The 13,847-nt window shown below is 35.9% G+C and overlaps 2 protein-coding genes across 3 annotated transcripts; both read left to right on the top strand.

The window, feature by feature from the left end:
* Positions 1 to 803: 803 nt before the first annotated feature.
* Positions 804 to 6,313, top strand: LOC136224945 (bifunctional phosphatase IMPL2, chloroplastic). 2 transcript variants are annotated; one of them, XM_066013371.1, is made up of 10 exons: positions 804 to 1,277; positions 2,000 to 2,078; positions 2,322 to 2,416; positions 2,507 to 2,556; positions 3,407 to 3,531; positions 3,687 to 3,753; positions 4,327 to 4,416; positions 4,719 to 4,830; positions 4,976 to 5,048; positions 5,550 to 6,313. In XM_066013371.1, exons 1-9 carry the CDS (start codon positions 917 to 919, stop codon positions 5,044 to 5,046), a joined length of 1,050 nt encoding a protein of 349 aa, XP_065869443.1. In that variant the 5' UTR covers positions 804 to 916; the 3' UTR covers positions 5,047 to 5,048; positions 5,550 to 6,313. The 2 variants fall into 2 exon arrangements, with proteins under 2 accessions (XP_065869443.1, XP_065869442.1); XM_066013370.1 differs by lacking the exon at positions 5,550 to 6,313 and having other exon boundaries at positions 4,976 to 5,282.
* A 2,247-nt stretch (positions 6,314 to 8,560) lies between these two features.
* Positions 8,561 to 12,496, top strand: LOC136221920 (probable receptor-like protein kinase At4g39110). The gene has a single exon (XM_066009402.1). The coding sequence runs from the start codon at positions 9,709 to 9,711 to the stop codon at positions 12,277 to 12,279; it is 2,571 nt and encodes an 856-aa protein (XP_065865474.1). The 5' UTR covers positions 8,561 to 9,708; the 3' UTR covers positions 12,280 to 12,496.
* Positions 12,497 to 13,847: the final 1,351 nt, after the last annotated feature.

Here is a 13,847-nt window from a genome sequence, read left to right on the forward strand (position 1 = left end):
TAAAAGAAGAAGCTATTTGTATGGAGAACAAGAAAAAGAAAAGATCCAATGCTTACGAATTTGAACGATTAAGAAGAAAATCAAGAAGAAGAAGACTCAAAGTTGATTTCAGATGCATTAGAGTTTAAAGGAAAGGAAAAGAAGAACGCAAATCCAAATTGACTAACAAAATCTTCATGAGAGTCTAACGGCAGGGACTAAATAGTTCACCGAGAAAAACGTTAGGGACTAAACAGTTCATCAGGAAAAAAGTTAGGGACTTTATCATGTATTTTTGAAAATATAAGGACTAAACAGTGTGTTTTGTCAAAATATAGGGACTAATAAATTAATTACCCTAAATATTATGAACTAATATTTTTATAAAAATTAAATCATTCAATATTTTCAGCACTTATAATATTCAGCACTTAAAATTCAGTGCTTAATTTTTCAGCACTTAATATTCAGTTTTATCAAACAACAAGCGAGAGATGTGGGTGGCGGCTGAAAGTGGGTGACTAATTGTAACATTAGGGTTTTAGAGATTGTTTATATATACATATAAATATAAAATATTCAAATTTTTTTAAAAAATGTGTAATTGGTTCGGTTAACCGAAAAACCATCGGTTTTTTAGACTTAAAACCGAAACCGAAACCCAAAGTAATCGGTTTCCCAAAATTAAAACCGATCTTGTAACCATCGGTTCGGTTAACCGATTTTTTCGGTTCGGTTATTCGGTTTTAGGTTCGGTTATCGGTTTGGTCGGTTTTTTTCCCACCCCTAGTTCCCATATCACATGGTACCCGTCTCCGCCTCGCTTCGTCTCTCTACCTTCGTCCACGCCACTAGCTCCGCTGTCTGTATCTCAGCCCGTCAGCCGTCGCTCGCTCCCTTCTTCCACACCAGTACTATATACTCTTCACATTTGCAAATGCTTACTCAATCTCAGTCCCATTTCCAATCTCTGCTTCCTAAATTCCTTGTTCCTTCATTCACTCTCTCTGATTCTTCCTCCCTCCATTTCCCTCTAATATCCGCCTCCGCTTCTAATCTTCCATTCCTCTCCCTGAGACCTCACTCTCTTAACTCTCTGCAAAACCTTTCAAAGTCCCCTTCCATTATGACTTCAAATTCAAAACTTTCTGATCACTCCGATACTCTTCAATTCGAACTGTCTGATGCTGATCTTGATGGCTTCGTCGATGTTGCCAATAAGCTCGCCGATGCCTCCGGTCATGTTATTCGCAAGTACTTCCGAAAGAAATTCGAAATTCTCGATAAGGAGGACTTGAGTATGTTTTTGTATGTATAAATTGTCTACTGATTGAATGATTTTCTTCCATTAGCAACAGAATTCTATTGAATATATTTCCAGATAAATTTGAGGGCTGTTGTGGTAAGAGTTTCTGTTCTGGTTGGCAATTGAAAATGTGAGGCTCCTTTCTATTCTAATGGGAAGTGTAGTGTGGGGGTGAAAATTGCAACTTTCGAGTTCTGTAGTGTACTGTTTTGCTTCCATTGGATTTAAGGCAGATTGATAGTCATTAGAGACTTCATGATTTCTGTGCTTATTTCTTGTTCGAAAGTTGTATATTGTCTTAGCCAAATGCCTGTGCTTCCATGATATCGATACGCAGGCTATGAAGTTGCAAACATAATCAGATATCAAAATGTGGGTTGATAAAATCATAAAATGATTTGATCTTGTTACTGCTATGACCTATCAGCGTCTAAAAAAACCAAATTCTGATTGTTAGAAATTTTCATGTTGTTTTCTATGTTATATTTCCATTATAAAGTGCATATATTTACCAAGTCAAATCCTTTTCATAGTTGAGTCGAAATTCCCGCTAATGAATTGAATTGCTAGTTTTTCTAGGCATCAATTGTATATGCTTTTTCATTCTACTTGTCTCATCTCGGAACAGTAACAATACATGTGAATTTGTGGCTGATTTTTGCAGCTTATTGCACGGGTTAGTTTCTGATTCTTGTGTTATTCATTTCACCACAGGTCCTGTAACAATTGCAGATAGAGCAGCCGAGGAATCTATGATTTCGATTATATTGGAGAATTTCCCTTCTCATGCGATGTGAGTTGCTTGTAAAGTATTTTCTATTTCTTTTATAAAGGGCGGCCCGGTGCACTATGCGACCCCGCTGAGCTGAGGGTTCCGGGAGGGTCCCACCACAACGGTGTATTGGGGGCAAGTCTTCCCCTGATTTTGTTTCTGTAACTAAGTCAAATGAATAGTTGGTTGAGCTTTGGTTGTGAAAGTTAATCAATTCTCTCATTGTTTACTTCTAATATAATCCTGAAAGAGTTGTGATTGTAGTTATGGTGAAGAGAATGGCTGGAGGTGTAAAGAAAAGTTCTCTGATTATGTTTGGGTTTTAGATCCAATAGATGGGACAAAGAGTTTTATTACTGGTATGCTTTCCTTCCATTCCTTTGATATTACCATTAAGATCTGCTATTTAATAATTTTCTATGAGTGATTTGGTAGTTTCAATATTTCAGGAAAACCCTTGTTTGGTACACTCATTGCTCTACTTCATAGAGGTCGACCGGTAAGAATAGCCTGCCTTCTAGTTTTGAGCCAAAAGAAAACCAAAGAGTGATTTCATTTTATTGCAAATAAATAAGCTTGTCACTGTAGTTTGCTAAGTAAGAATATTATTTAGATGATTTTTCTTTTCCTTTTCTTTCTCTCTAATGTCAAAACAGGAGAAGCTACATAATCAATCAGGATTGATAACTGTTTAGTGTCATATCCTTCAAATATTATGTGGTAGATTAAGGAATTGAGTTATAGGATAAGCCATCATAACTCAAATTTTCCTGTTTGACTGTATAAATTTGACCAATTGTTATGTTTTGAAGAAGGGTAGTCTACTAGTCTTCCTGTAGATTGAGTGAGCTGTTCATATACTAGTCCTTCATAGAAAACCTATCAAATACCTATATTCTGGTTTAACTATTATAAGAGAGAGCATGTTTGCAATGAATTTATTGACATCAGCTAATGCATGACTTCTCAAGTTCCTAACAGCATTATTTGGTTTTGCTTATATTTCTATAGCTGTTCGCACTTCGATTGTTGTCATTTTTCTTTTGCAATGGTAAAAGTCTCGACTCTTGAGTCCGTGACTAACATATTGCAAATTTGAGACATTAGAACAGCCACTTAACTTAACTTTAAATTAGTGAGGGATTTTCCAGAATTTTCCCCAGAACTTTTCGTTGTGTAGCTATAGCCAAGTGACAAGTCGCATTTTGAAGATAATGCTTATTTAAGCATCTAAACTAGGAGTTTTACAGGATTTGCTAGAGACACACGGGGCCAGTCTTGAATTGCATGGTTAGCTTCCATTTGAATAGTGTTGTATTCTTTCTGAAGTGCGAAAAATGTCTTTGCAGATTCTTGGCATAATTGATCAACCTATACTAAGAGAAAGATGGATTGGGATAAATGGAAGGAGAACAACACTAAACGGAGAGGAATTGTCCACACGAAGTTGTGCAAAACTGTCACAAGCATACTTGTATGTTCTCATTGTCTTGTTCCTTTTTTTGTAAAATGAGAAAGGTTGTGATGGAGAAATAGAAGTCTGATGCAGTTGACTTTTCATTGAGTCGCATCACATGACTAGTGTGTATCATGACTATTTGATCTTCTCTGTTTCTCTCCCTTGGCCAGGTACACCACAAGTCCACATCTATTTAGTGGGGATGCTGAAGAGGCATTTGCCCGTGTTAGAAATAAGGTTAGTAGACTCCAGAATAGGTTAGACCGACATGTTCACCTGCTTTTCTACTAGCGCAATATTGGATCAAAGGCCTGATATATAAGAACTAAATCACAGAGAAAAAATAGCCTGACAATTGCTATCTTCTTTCAATTCAGACTCCTAAACTACATTAACCCTGCTCTACCGTCTTCTTATCACTTAGTTTTAATTCATATCAGAAGAAATCATCATTAAAGTTCATAGTTTCATCATTTCATGTAGGGAGAATTTTTCTCATTTTTCTTTTCAACTTGCAATGGTATGTTTAAATATAAATATATATCTTTTAATTTGGAGGGCGAGCCTTGGCGCAACGGTAAACGTTGTTGTCGTGTGTTCGAGTCTTAGGAGCGGCCTCTTGCCAAATAAATTGGTAGGGGAAGGCTTGCCCCTAGTACACCCTTGTGGTGGGACCCCTCCCCGGACCCTCGCTCAGCGGGGACGCGTAGTGCGACCGGGCCGCCCTTTTTTTTTATATATATCTTTTAATTTGAAAAAGAGCATGATTTATCATTAAGCTCGCCTTTCCTGCTTTTCTATTGTTTGCAGGTGAAAGTTCCACTATATGGCTGTGACTGCTATGCTTATGCACTTCTAGCATCCGGATTTGTGGATCTTGTCATTGAGTCAGGCCTTAAGGTATGCTCATTTTCAGTTGTATTTTTTATTGATTAGTCCATATAGCTTCGTCTCCATGAACGGTAAAGAGTTGTTCCTAACTATTTAAATTGTATATCCCTGGCATAAGTTAGTGAATTTCATTAGGTGTTCTGAGCTGTTAAGAGACGTCAAATGCTGGAGGGCTTCAACACCATTATTATAGTATTGTTTTCTACAGCATGTTTTTGTGAACTCTGGGGAATTTTCCTCTGCACAGTTCGCATCGCCGGCAAAAATTGAAGTGTAAATTGATTCTATGTTGTTATTTTGTTGATGTGCAGCCATACGATATCCTTTCCCTTGTGCCTGTGATAGAGGGTGCTGGAGGTATTATAACTGATTGGAAAGGAGATCAACTTTTCTGGGATGCTTCTCCAAATTCTCCTGCAACAAGTAGGTTTTGGGACGATTATCGAAGTCGTAAATTGGATTATTTGGCTATTAATCCTTTTTCTTTAGCTTTTGATGTCACATGAATATAGTATAACCTTGAATTGGTATAGTAAGAAGAGGTTTATGATTGTTGTTATATGATCAGGTTTCAATGTGGTGGCAGCAGGGGACAAGCAGCTTCACCAACAAGCAATAGATGCATTACAATGGCCTTAAAGGTTTGATCTTTATATGAAGAATTACCTAGGATTTTTATGGTGGGAGAAGGAAGGTCAGGTTATATATAGTACTATAAAATTACCTTTAATGAAAATAATTAATATTAGATTATGTTCTTAAGACAACATACTTTTTTTTTTTTACTAAAATTGATATGAACTAAAAGAACTGTAAATTTTTGCTATTTGAAACTTATTATTCTGATTTTAATGTAATCATTTAACTTTTGTTTATTAGAGCTTAAAAGTTTAGGATTGTTCTAGAATAGAAAAAAAGTAAAAACTCAATAGTTCATGATGCTTAGTTTTCAGATATCAACATTTGCATGTTCTTACAAATAACTTGGAGGTCTTGTAGTTTTGAAAAATTTACATGAAATACCATTTTTCAACTTTTTACTTTTTATTTTCTTTTTCAGTTTTTATGTTTCATTTTTTCATTTTCATGTTTTCCTTTTATTTTTTCGTTTTCTAATTGCTCGCTTTCTCTCATTTCCTTAGAGCATCTCCAATAGAGGGTGTCCAAAAGAGTGACAGCTGATGTGGCATCAGGTTTGACAACTTTTAAAGGGTGTCCACTATTGGAGTGATTGTGGGTGCCAAGGAAAGTTGCCAATTTTTGGCAACCTTGTTTATTATTTTTTAGGGTATTTAATTTATTAGCCCCTATATTTTGACAAAACCCACTGTTTAGTCCCTATATTTTCAAAAACACATAGGTCACTAACCTTTTTCTCTCAGTGAACTGTTAGTCCTTCTGTCTGTTTGTTAGATTTTTGACCGTTTATGACTTCGGAAATGACTAAATTGCCCTCTACTATTTACCTTCAAACTTTAGAAGAGGAAATCCAATTTAGAAGAAGAAGCTATTTGTATGGAGAACAAGAAAAAGAACAGACCCAATGCTTACGAATTTGAACGATTAAGAAGAAAATCAAGAAGAAGAACACTCAAAGTTAATTTCAGATGCATTAGAGTTTAAAGGAAAGGAAAATAAAGGAAAAGAAGAACGCAAATCTAAATTGACTAACAAAATCTTCATGAGAGTCTAACGGCAGAGACTAAACAGTTCACCAAGAAAAATGTTAGGGACTTTATCATGTGTTTTTTAAAATACAGGGACTAAACAGTGTGTTTTGTTAAAATATATGGACTAATAAATTAATTACCCTATTTTTTAATATAAAATATGTGGTCTCTCTCCTAGAAATAATAAAATCTGGAGCCTTTTTATTTTTAATATTTATAATAAAATAATAATTTGTAGGATTACAATGACAACTTTTCAAGCAATCTCTATTGGAGCATTTTTTAAGTAAAGATTGCCAAAAGTGATGTGGATAAAAGAAATAATAAAATATTATATTTTGGAATTAGGTGTTAAGTTTTGGCACTCTTTTAGACATCCTCTATTGGAGATGCTCTTAGTAATCTAAATTTGTGGCAATTTGTATAAATGGGCTGTGTCTGTATGGGGTTGACCACTGTTTGGATCAGTATCCAATAAATTAAATTCACAATATGAAATCAGTATCCAATAAATTAAATTCACAAAAGTTTCATATTATTATCGGATCAATTTAACTGTGTTCATATATTTGTTTGTAGCTAATTTGTAATTTTACTACGTGAATTTTTTTTTTTTTTTGTCATTATCAAATAAGTTGGTAAATCCTAACTTATATTTTTAATTTGGTTGAAAATCTATTTAACAACCTTTTAATCGGTCCTAAAAATATTAGGAGGATATAATACTAATTTAATATAGTTATATTAATTAGGGATGATAACATATAGTATTCGTGGGTAATATCATTCATGTATCTTTATGGCCCGTTTATTATTGGAACTACCAATCTCGTTCTATTACCGTGATGAGTATACATTTCGAATCTTAGTCTTGTCCTAATTTAATTTGATATTGTGGGTGTCTTTATCTGTTAAGAACAATAAATAGACGAATAAATTAAAATTTAACGAAATACAAATAAAATAAATATTTTACAAACTTAACAAACCATTCATAAATTTAATAAGTAAATTCAAAATTCAAGCACTTAAGTACTAAATAACTCAAATTAGTACGAGAGTAAAACACACTTTTCATTTCTCCTTCCATATATTGTCCTCATTCATAAATATTATTTTATCCCCATTCACCTGATCTTTTGCGACCCCTACATATCTAATAGATTGAAGGAAAAATTTTATCCCACGACAATTATATGGTACGGAGTGTTGGACAGTAAAACACTGTCACATTTATAAGATGTCGGTGGCGAAGATGCGTATGTTGTGATGGATGTGTGGTCATACGAGAAAGGATCAGGTGAGTAATGAAATAATTAGGACAAAAGTAGGGGTTACACCTATTGAGAATAAAATGAGGGAAAACCAACTAAGGTGGTTTGGCCATGTAAGATGAATAGCGCTTAATGTGCCGGTTAGAAGGACTGAGAAGTGACAAAGGGATGCAATGGTGAGGGGTAGGGGAATGCATAAGCAAGCTTGGAAGAGGGTGATTGAGAGTGATATGAGTTTATTGGGGATTGAGGAAAATATGGTAGTGGATAGGACGGAGTGGAGGGAGAGAATTTATGTCGCTGACACGATTTGATTTCACGGTTTCGTATGACGGTTCATGTTACGATCCCGAATTATTTCGGGACTAAGGCTTTGTTGTTGTTGTTTGTTATTATACTTGGGTGTAGCAGGTACCTAAAAGGGTATTTTCATTTCCGTCCCATACCCGTTATGGATATTTTATTAAATCTCATCTCCATACCAAACCCTTCCATACAATTTTAGTTATGCGGTTAGTATCGGAGTTAGCTTTGTGGAGATAGCACTATTTGCTTCTAGGTAGGGCACTCGTGGACACCTGTCGCGTTTCTTATGGAAATAATGTCTGCTAAGGGAATGCACGTCTCATAGGAGTGATGTCATTTTAGGGGAACGTGGCACGGCGTCTCACTTACTAAGAAGTTAAGAGGATCAAGTACAACATGAAAACAACTTTAGCCGTGCAATTTGTCGAGTGATGTCATTTTAGGGGAATGTGGAAGGACGTCTCACATACCAAGAAGATAAGAGGATCAAGTATAACACGAAAACAATTTTAGTCGTGCGATTCGTGCCAGAGTTAGGTTTATGGAGATATCATTATTTGCTCTTAGGTAGGACGTTGTGAACAAGTATCGCGTTTTCTGTGGAAATAAGAAATGATGGAAATGACGCCTACTAAAGATGGCTGCATGCCTCATAGGGGTGAGATCATTTTGGGGGAACGCGGCAAGCCGTCTCACCTATTAAGAAGAGGAGAGGATCAAACGCAGTGCTGGGAACACCATATTATATTTGTAGGAGTGCTTAAACTTTAGTATTAGCATAGTGTCGAACCCTTGGCAAAAATTTCTAAAAGCCACACAAATCAACAATGAATGAAACCCTAAAAAGCTTTTAGAACCAAAGGGGCATCTGATGTCATGTAAATATACCAAATATACGCATGTTCTCATCTATAGTAAGCAAAGTCGTGGCGGAGCAAGGAAAAGCTTCAGATCAAACTGTGTTCGAATGAGTAACTACCATGGTACATGGACCAATAAGATGTTTTTCGAATCCATTTTGGAGTAGGACCATTAATATATGCATAGAATTTAAGGATTACAGTTTGGATATTATTACAAACTGTCTAAAGTACATGTTATTCAGGATTTGATATATGTCCTAAAAAAAAAAAAACCAGAACATACACCTTGAACTGACTATCATAATATATCTATTGCAATCTCTGAATCAAAGTACATATTTAGTTACTTATTACTCATATTCCTAAACTCTATTAATTTAAATATCAGAATGGAATGGAGTCCACAATCATCCAACCCACCTTCTTCTTTTTTGGCCTTACTTTAAAGGTAGAAAGGGCTCCAGCTATCGTCGTGGGAGCACTTTCATCCAGATTCAGGCGTACCATAATAAGTCCCATAATTTTTTATATTATCATCATGTCAATCTAATTAGATTCACGTCTTATTTGTGGGCTACTTGCAATTTTACTGCCTCAGATTACTACTGTTGTCATTTTCAGAATATTGGGTGAATCATAACCCAATTTAAAATTTGACTCAAGAAAAACTTCTAGCTCGCTAATTCTGTGTTGGGTTTATGTCTTTTTTGCAGTTTGTATATAATTATACTGTAATTTTGCTATCATTAATAGATCAACTCTAATTCGACCAAAACCTATTTACTAACTTTTTTTCATATTGTGTCCTATCATATTGGCAAATCATGTGTAATATTGTTCTAGTTTTGATATTTAATTCACCAATCTTTAATTATTGATTGAAATAAAACAAAACAAAAATAAATACTAATGGTGGTTGACCATTTCAAAGAGTAGAATCCCATATAATGACAGTTATTCTGTTAATAGCAACTAAAATTTGGATGAGCAAAAATCCATTTAAGCTCCTTAAAGAATGCCTTGTAACAAGGAAACACCAAATTGATCTTAACCCTTATGTTCTCTTATAATCAATCAAAACTCTTATAACAAACATTTTTTACCAATCCCATTATAGGGATTTGATTGAAAGGTTGCAACTTTTTTCTCCAAAATCCCTCCTCTCTAATTCTGTCCAGGACAGGAGGGATGGAGATAGAAAATAAACACAAACATTTTCAAATCTTTCATCTTTTTCTATCTTCTTCCTCGATGCCTATCCTCCTGGTTCTTTTTTGTCTTTTTTCTTTCTCTTCTGCTGCTTCTACTAACGGCTCTTTTTCTCCAGCCGATCAGATTCTTATCAGTTGTGGTTCTAATTCTCGTTCTTCTCTTCCTGATGGAAGAGTTTTTAAGACTGATGATGATTCCAAAACTTTCCTTCAAACTGATGAAAACATCTTAGTTTCTGATCCTAATTCTAATGTTCCTTCCCCTTTGTATCAATCCGCCCGTATTTTCGTTCAGAGAGCTACTTATTCTTTTGAACTTTCAAGTCCTGGATTTCATTGGATTCGTTTACATTTTTATCCACTCAAGAATTCCAGGTTTGATCTTCATACTGCTACTTTTTCTGTCCGGACGGATAAGTATGTTCTTCTTCATAACTTCAATGTCAATAACCAGACTGATCCCTTCATCAAGGAGTATCTCATTAACATGACAGAATCTAAACTTTCACTCAGTTTTGAACCTATGAAGAATTCTGCTGCTTTCATCAATGCTATTGAGCTTGTTACGGCTCCTGATGTTTTGATTGCTGATGAAGGTACAGGCCTTTCTCCTGTTGCCCCCTTTTCAGGATTGTCTGAATTCGGTTACCAAGTTGTTTACAGGCTTAATGTTGGCGGACCTGAAATTACTTCCAAGAATGATACACTTGCCAGAAATTGGATAAATGATAAGAAATTCCTGAAAGATCCTGCATTGGCTGAGGCTACATCCATTTCGACTACTTCTATTAAATACGGGGAAGGAATTTCGCCTCTCATCGCGCCTGCTACTGTTTATGCATCCGCTGAACAGATGGCTGATTCGAAAACAACTAAGCCGAATTTCAATATAACTTGGAAATTTGATGTTGATGCAGCTTTTAGTTATTTAATCAGGCTGCATTTTTGTGACATTGTGAGCAAATCCCTGAATGATCTCTACTTTAATGTGTATATTAACGGGAAAATGGCGATTTCGGGTCTGGATTTATCTGCCATTACCAGTGAATTGGCTTCTCCATATTACAAAGACATAGTGGTGAATACAACCTTTATGAGCAGTGGACTACAAGTTCAAGTGAGTCCTATGATGGAAACCGGTTCGGGAAATGCTATTTTGAATGGATTGGAAGTCATGAAAATGAGCAACTCAGTTGATAGTTTGGATGGAGAATTCGGGGTGGATGGAAAATCGGCTATGGGCACAAAGGGAACGGTAGCAGCAGTAGGATTTGCCATGATGTTTGGAGCATTTGTTGGTCTCGGAGCTATGGTGATAAAGTGGCATAAAAGGCCTCAGGATTGGCAAAAAAGGAACAGCTTTTCTTCTTGGTTGCTTCCTATTCATGCAAGTGATGCTAGTTTCATGTCAAGTAAGACTTCTCTAGGAAAAACAATGTATTCTTCAACACTTGGCCTTGGCAGGTACTTCTCTTTCGCGGAATTGCAAGAAGCCACCAACAATTTTGATCAGAGCATGATAATCGGAGTAGGCGGATTTGGCAATGTGTATCTTGGTGACATTGATGATGGTACTAAAGTTGCAGTCAAGAGAGGAAACCCTCAATCTGAACAAGGAATCAATGAGTTTCAGACAGAAATTCAGATGCTCTCCAAGCTAAGGCACAGGCATTTAGTGTCATTGATAGGCTATTGCGACGAAAACGAAGAAATGATACTTGTCTATGAATACATGTCTAATGGTCCATTCAGAGACCATTTATATGGCAAGAATTTGGCTCCTTTGACATGGAAACAAAGGCTGGAGATCAGTATTGGCTCTGCTCGCGGTCTTCATTACCTGCATACGGGTACTGCTCAAGGCATCATTCATCGTGATGTCAAGACCACAAACATATTGCTTGATGATGCATTTGTTGCCAAAGTTGCAGACTTTGGCCTGTCAAAAGATGTAGCAATGGGTCAGGGTCATGTTAGTACAGCAGTCAAAGGTAGTTTTGGATATTTGGACCCCGAATACTTCAGAAGACAGCAACTTACCGATAAATCTGATGTCTATTCTTTCGGGGTGGTACTTCTAGAAGTGTTGTGTGCAAGGCCAGCCATAAATCCACAGCTTCCAAGAGAGCAAGTAAACCTAGCTGAATGGGCTATGCAATGGAAAAGGAAAGGGTTGCTCGAAAAGATTATTGATCCTGTTCTAGTAGGCTCGATTAACCCCGAATCAATGAAGAAATTTGCTGAAGCAGCAGAGAAATGCCTGGCTGAACACGGAGTTGATAGGCCTTCAATGGGAGATGTTCTGTGGAATTTGGAGTATGCATTACAGCTTCAAGAAGCATTTACGCAGGCGAAACCTGATGACGAAGCCAAAGGTGCTAATTCGCCTGCTGTTGCTGCTGCTCCTACTCCTGCTACTCCTACTGCGGATACCCGTCCTGTTTCTATTCCTGAAGAGACGGGCAGTCCAGCAAAAGTTCAGGCAATTGATGAGCATTCAGGAACAGCAATGTTTGCGCAATTCGCTGGGGGTCTTAATGGAAGATAGAATCAAGTGATTAAATGGAAGGTTGCTTCTTTGATCAGCTGGATATAGTCAGCATTAATTCAGAAAATTTAAAGTTTAGGATTGCATTTTATATATAACGGTGTATGTAGCAAATGTTTTATTCTTATTTTTCTCTTATATTTTTCTCCTCTATTTGTTGTGTTTTTATTTGTTTTGTTGTTGTTGTTATTATTGTATTTATTATATGTCTAAGACTTATTTACCGGGTGGATAGGTAGATGTGCATACTTGCAAAACTAATTTGCATAGTTTGTAAATTTTTGTTCATAGCAGCAAACAGAAATACAAATTAAATGCAAAAGATGATACGCTCTATAACTATATAACTATCTGTGAGACATTAAGATTGAAACTTTTTCAGCAATTGAATCATTTCAGACCATACAAGCAAAACCAAATTGAGGATAGAGTTTTTACAACCAGGTAAGGTTAATGAGGAAGCCTCAAAGGAACCAACCAATGCAAGAAGGTCTAGGTAGTTCAACACCTAAAGTCCAAAAAGAAGAAAGTGATATTGAGATAAAAGTGATGAAGACTATATGGAAGTGAAAGTGAACAAATAACAGATATAGACACTGAAGAGGAATATTCTAAATTTGGTGAAAAGAAGATGAAGCACCATTGAAGTCAATATATGAAAATGTAAAGGAATTCATAAGAGAAAGGGCAAATCGGACATAGACCTGATAGGGAGCTATATGTTGGACAAAGCTTTGCAAATGTTCATGAATTTAGAATGGCAGTTTCTCATTTTGCAATTGTGAAAGGTGACAAAAAGAGTAAGCATAGGTGCAAGGTTACTGGTACAGAATTAGGAGAGTTGGGGTTAGAAATAGAAGAATAAAAAAAGAGAATAGAATAAAATAGAAAATACTAGGAAATTCTTATTATTCGCAATTGATACTTCTTATTATATAGGTCTGACCTAATATAGCATTGGAATATAAGGAAATACAACTGTGATGTAACAGCTGGTCTAACAACTTCCACAATAGTCCAAAACAGGCTATTATGTAAGAAAAGCAAACATATAACAAAACAAATAAATAAGACATAAAACTTAATAATAAATAACAGCTAATAATAACGAAACTACAACTAATTTGCTTCTTACTTCTGCTATATGTGACAATACTCCCTCCTTTAGCACATTCTTGTCTCCAAGAATGATAGAATTCTGAAAATTGCTTGCTAATTGTAGTTCCATCTTCCCAAGTGGCTGAGAACCAATGCAAAGTATAAGAAATTGATTGATAGGAGTATTATTAATATAGGCAGCTCTTGTGTTAAGAACCTTCCTAGAAAAAATGACCCACTCTGCATCTATTATTAGAGGAAGTGTAGTAATCACAGGAGTTGATGGTTTCACTTTCTTTTTAAGGAGAGATGTGTGAAATACTGGTGAGTTTTGCAATCGCGTGGAAGCTACAATTTGTAGGCTATCTTGTCAATCTTTTCTAGAATAAGAAACGACAAGGAGTATTTAGCATCTAGCTTAAGCCAGGTGAGAAATGCCACTGTTACAATCCTTCAGTGTTCCTGTCCGT

The sequence above is a fragment of the Euphorbia lathyris genome, chromosome 3 (genome assembly GCF_963576675.1).
Source record: "Euphorbia lathyris chromosome 3, ddEupLath1.1, whole genome shotgun sequence".
NCBI lineage: Eukaryota > Viridiplantae > Streptophyta > Magnoliopsida > Malpighiales > Euphorbiaceae > Euphorbia > Euphorbia lathyris.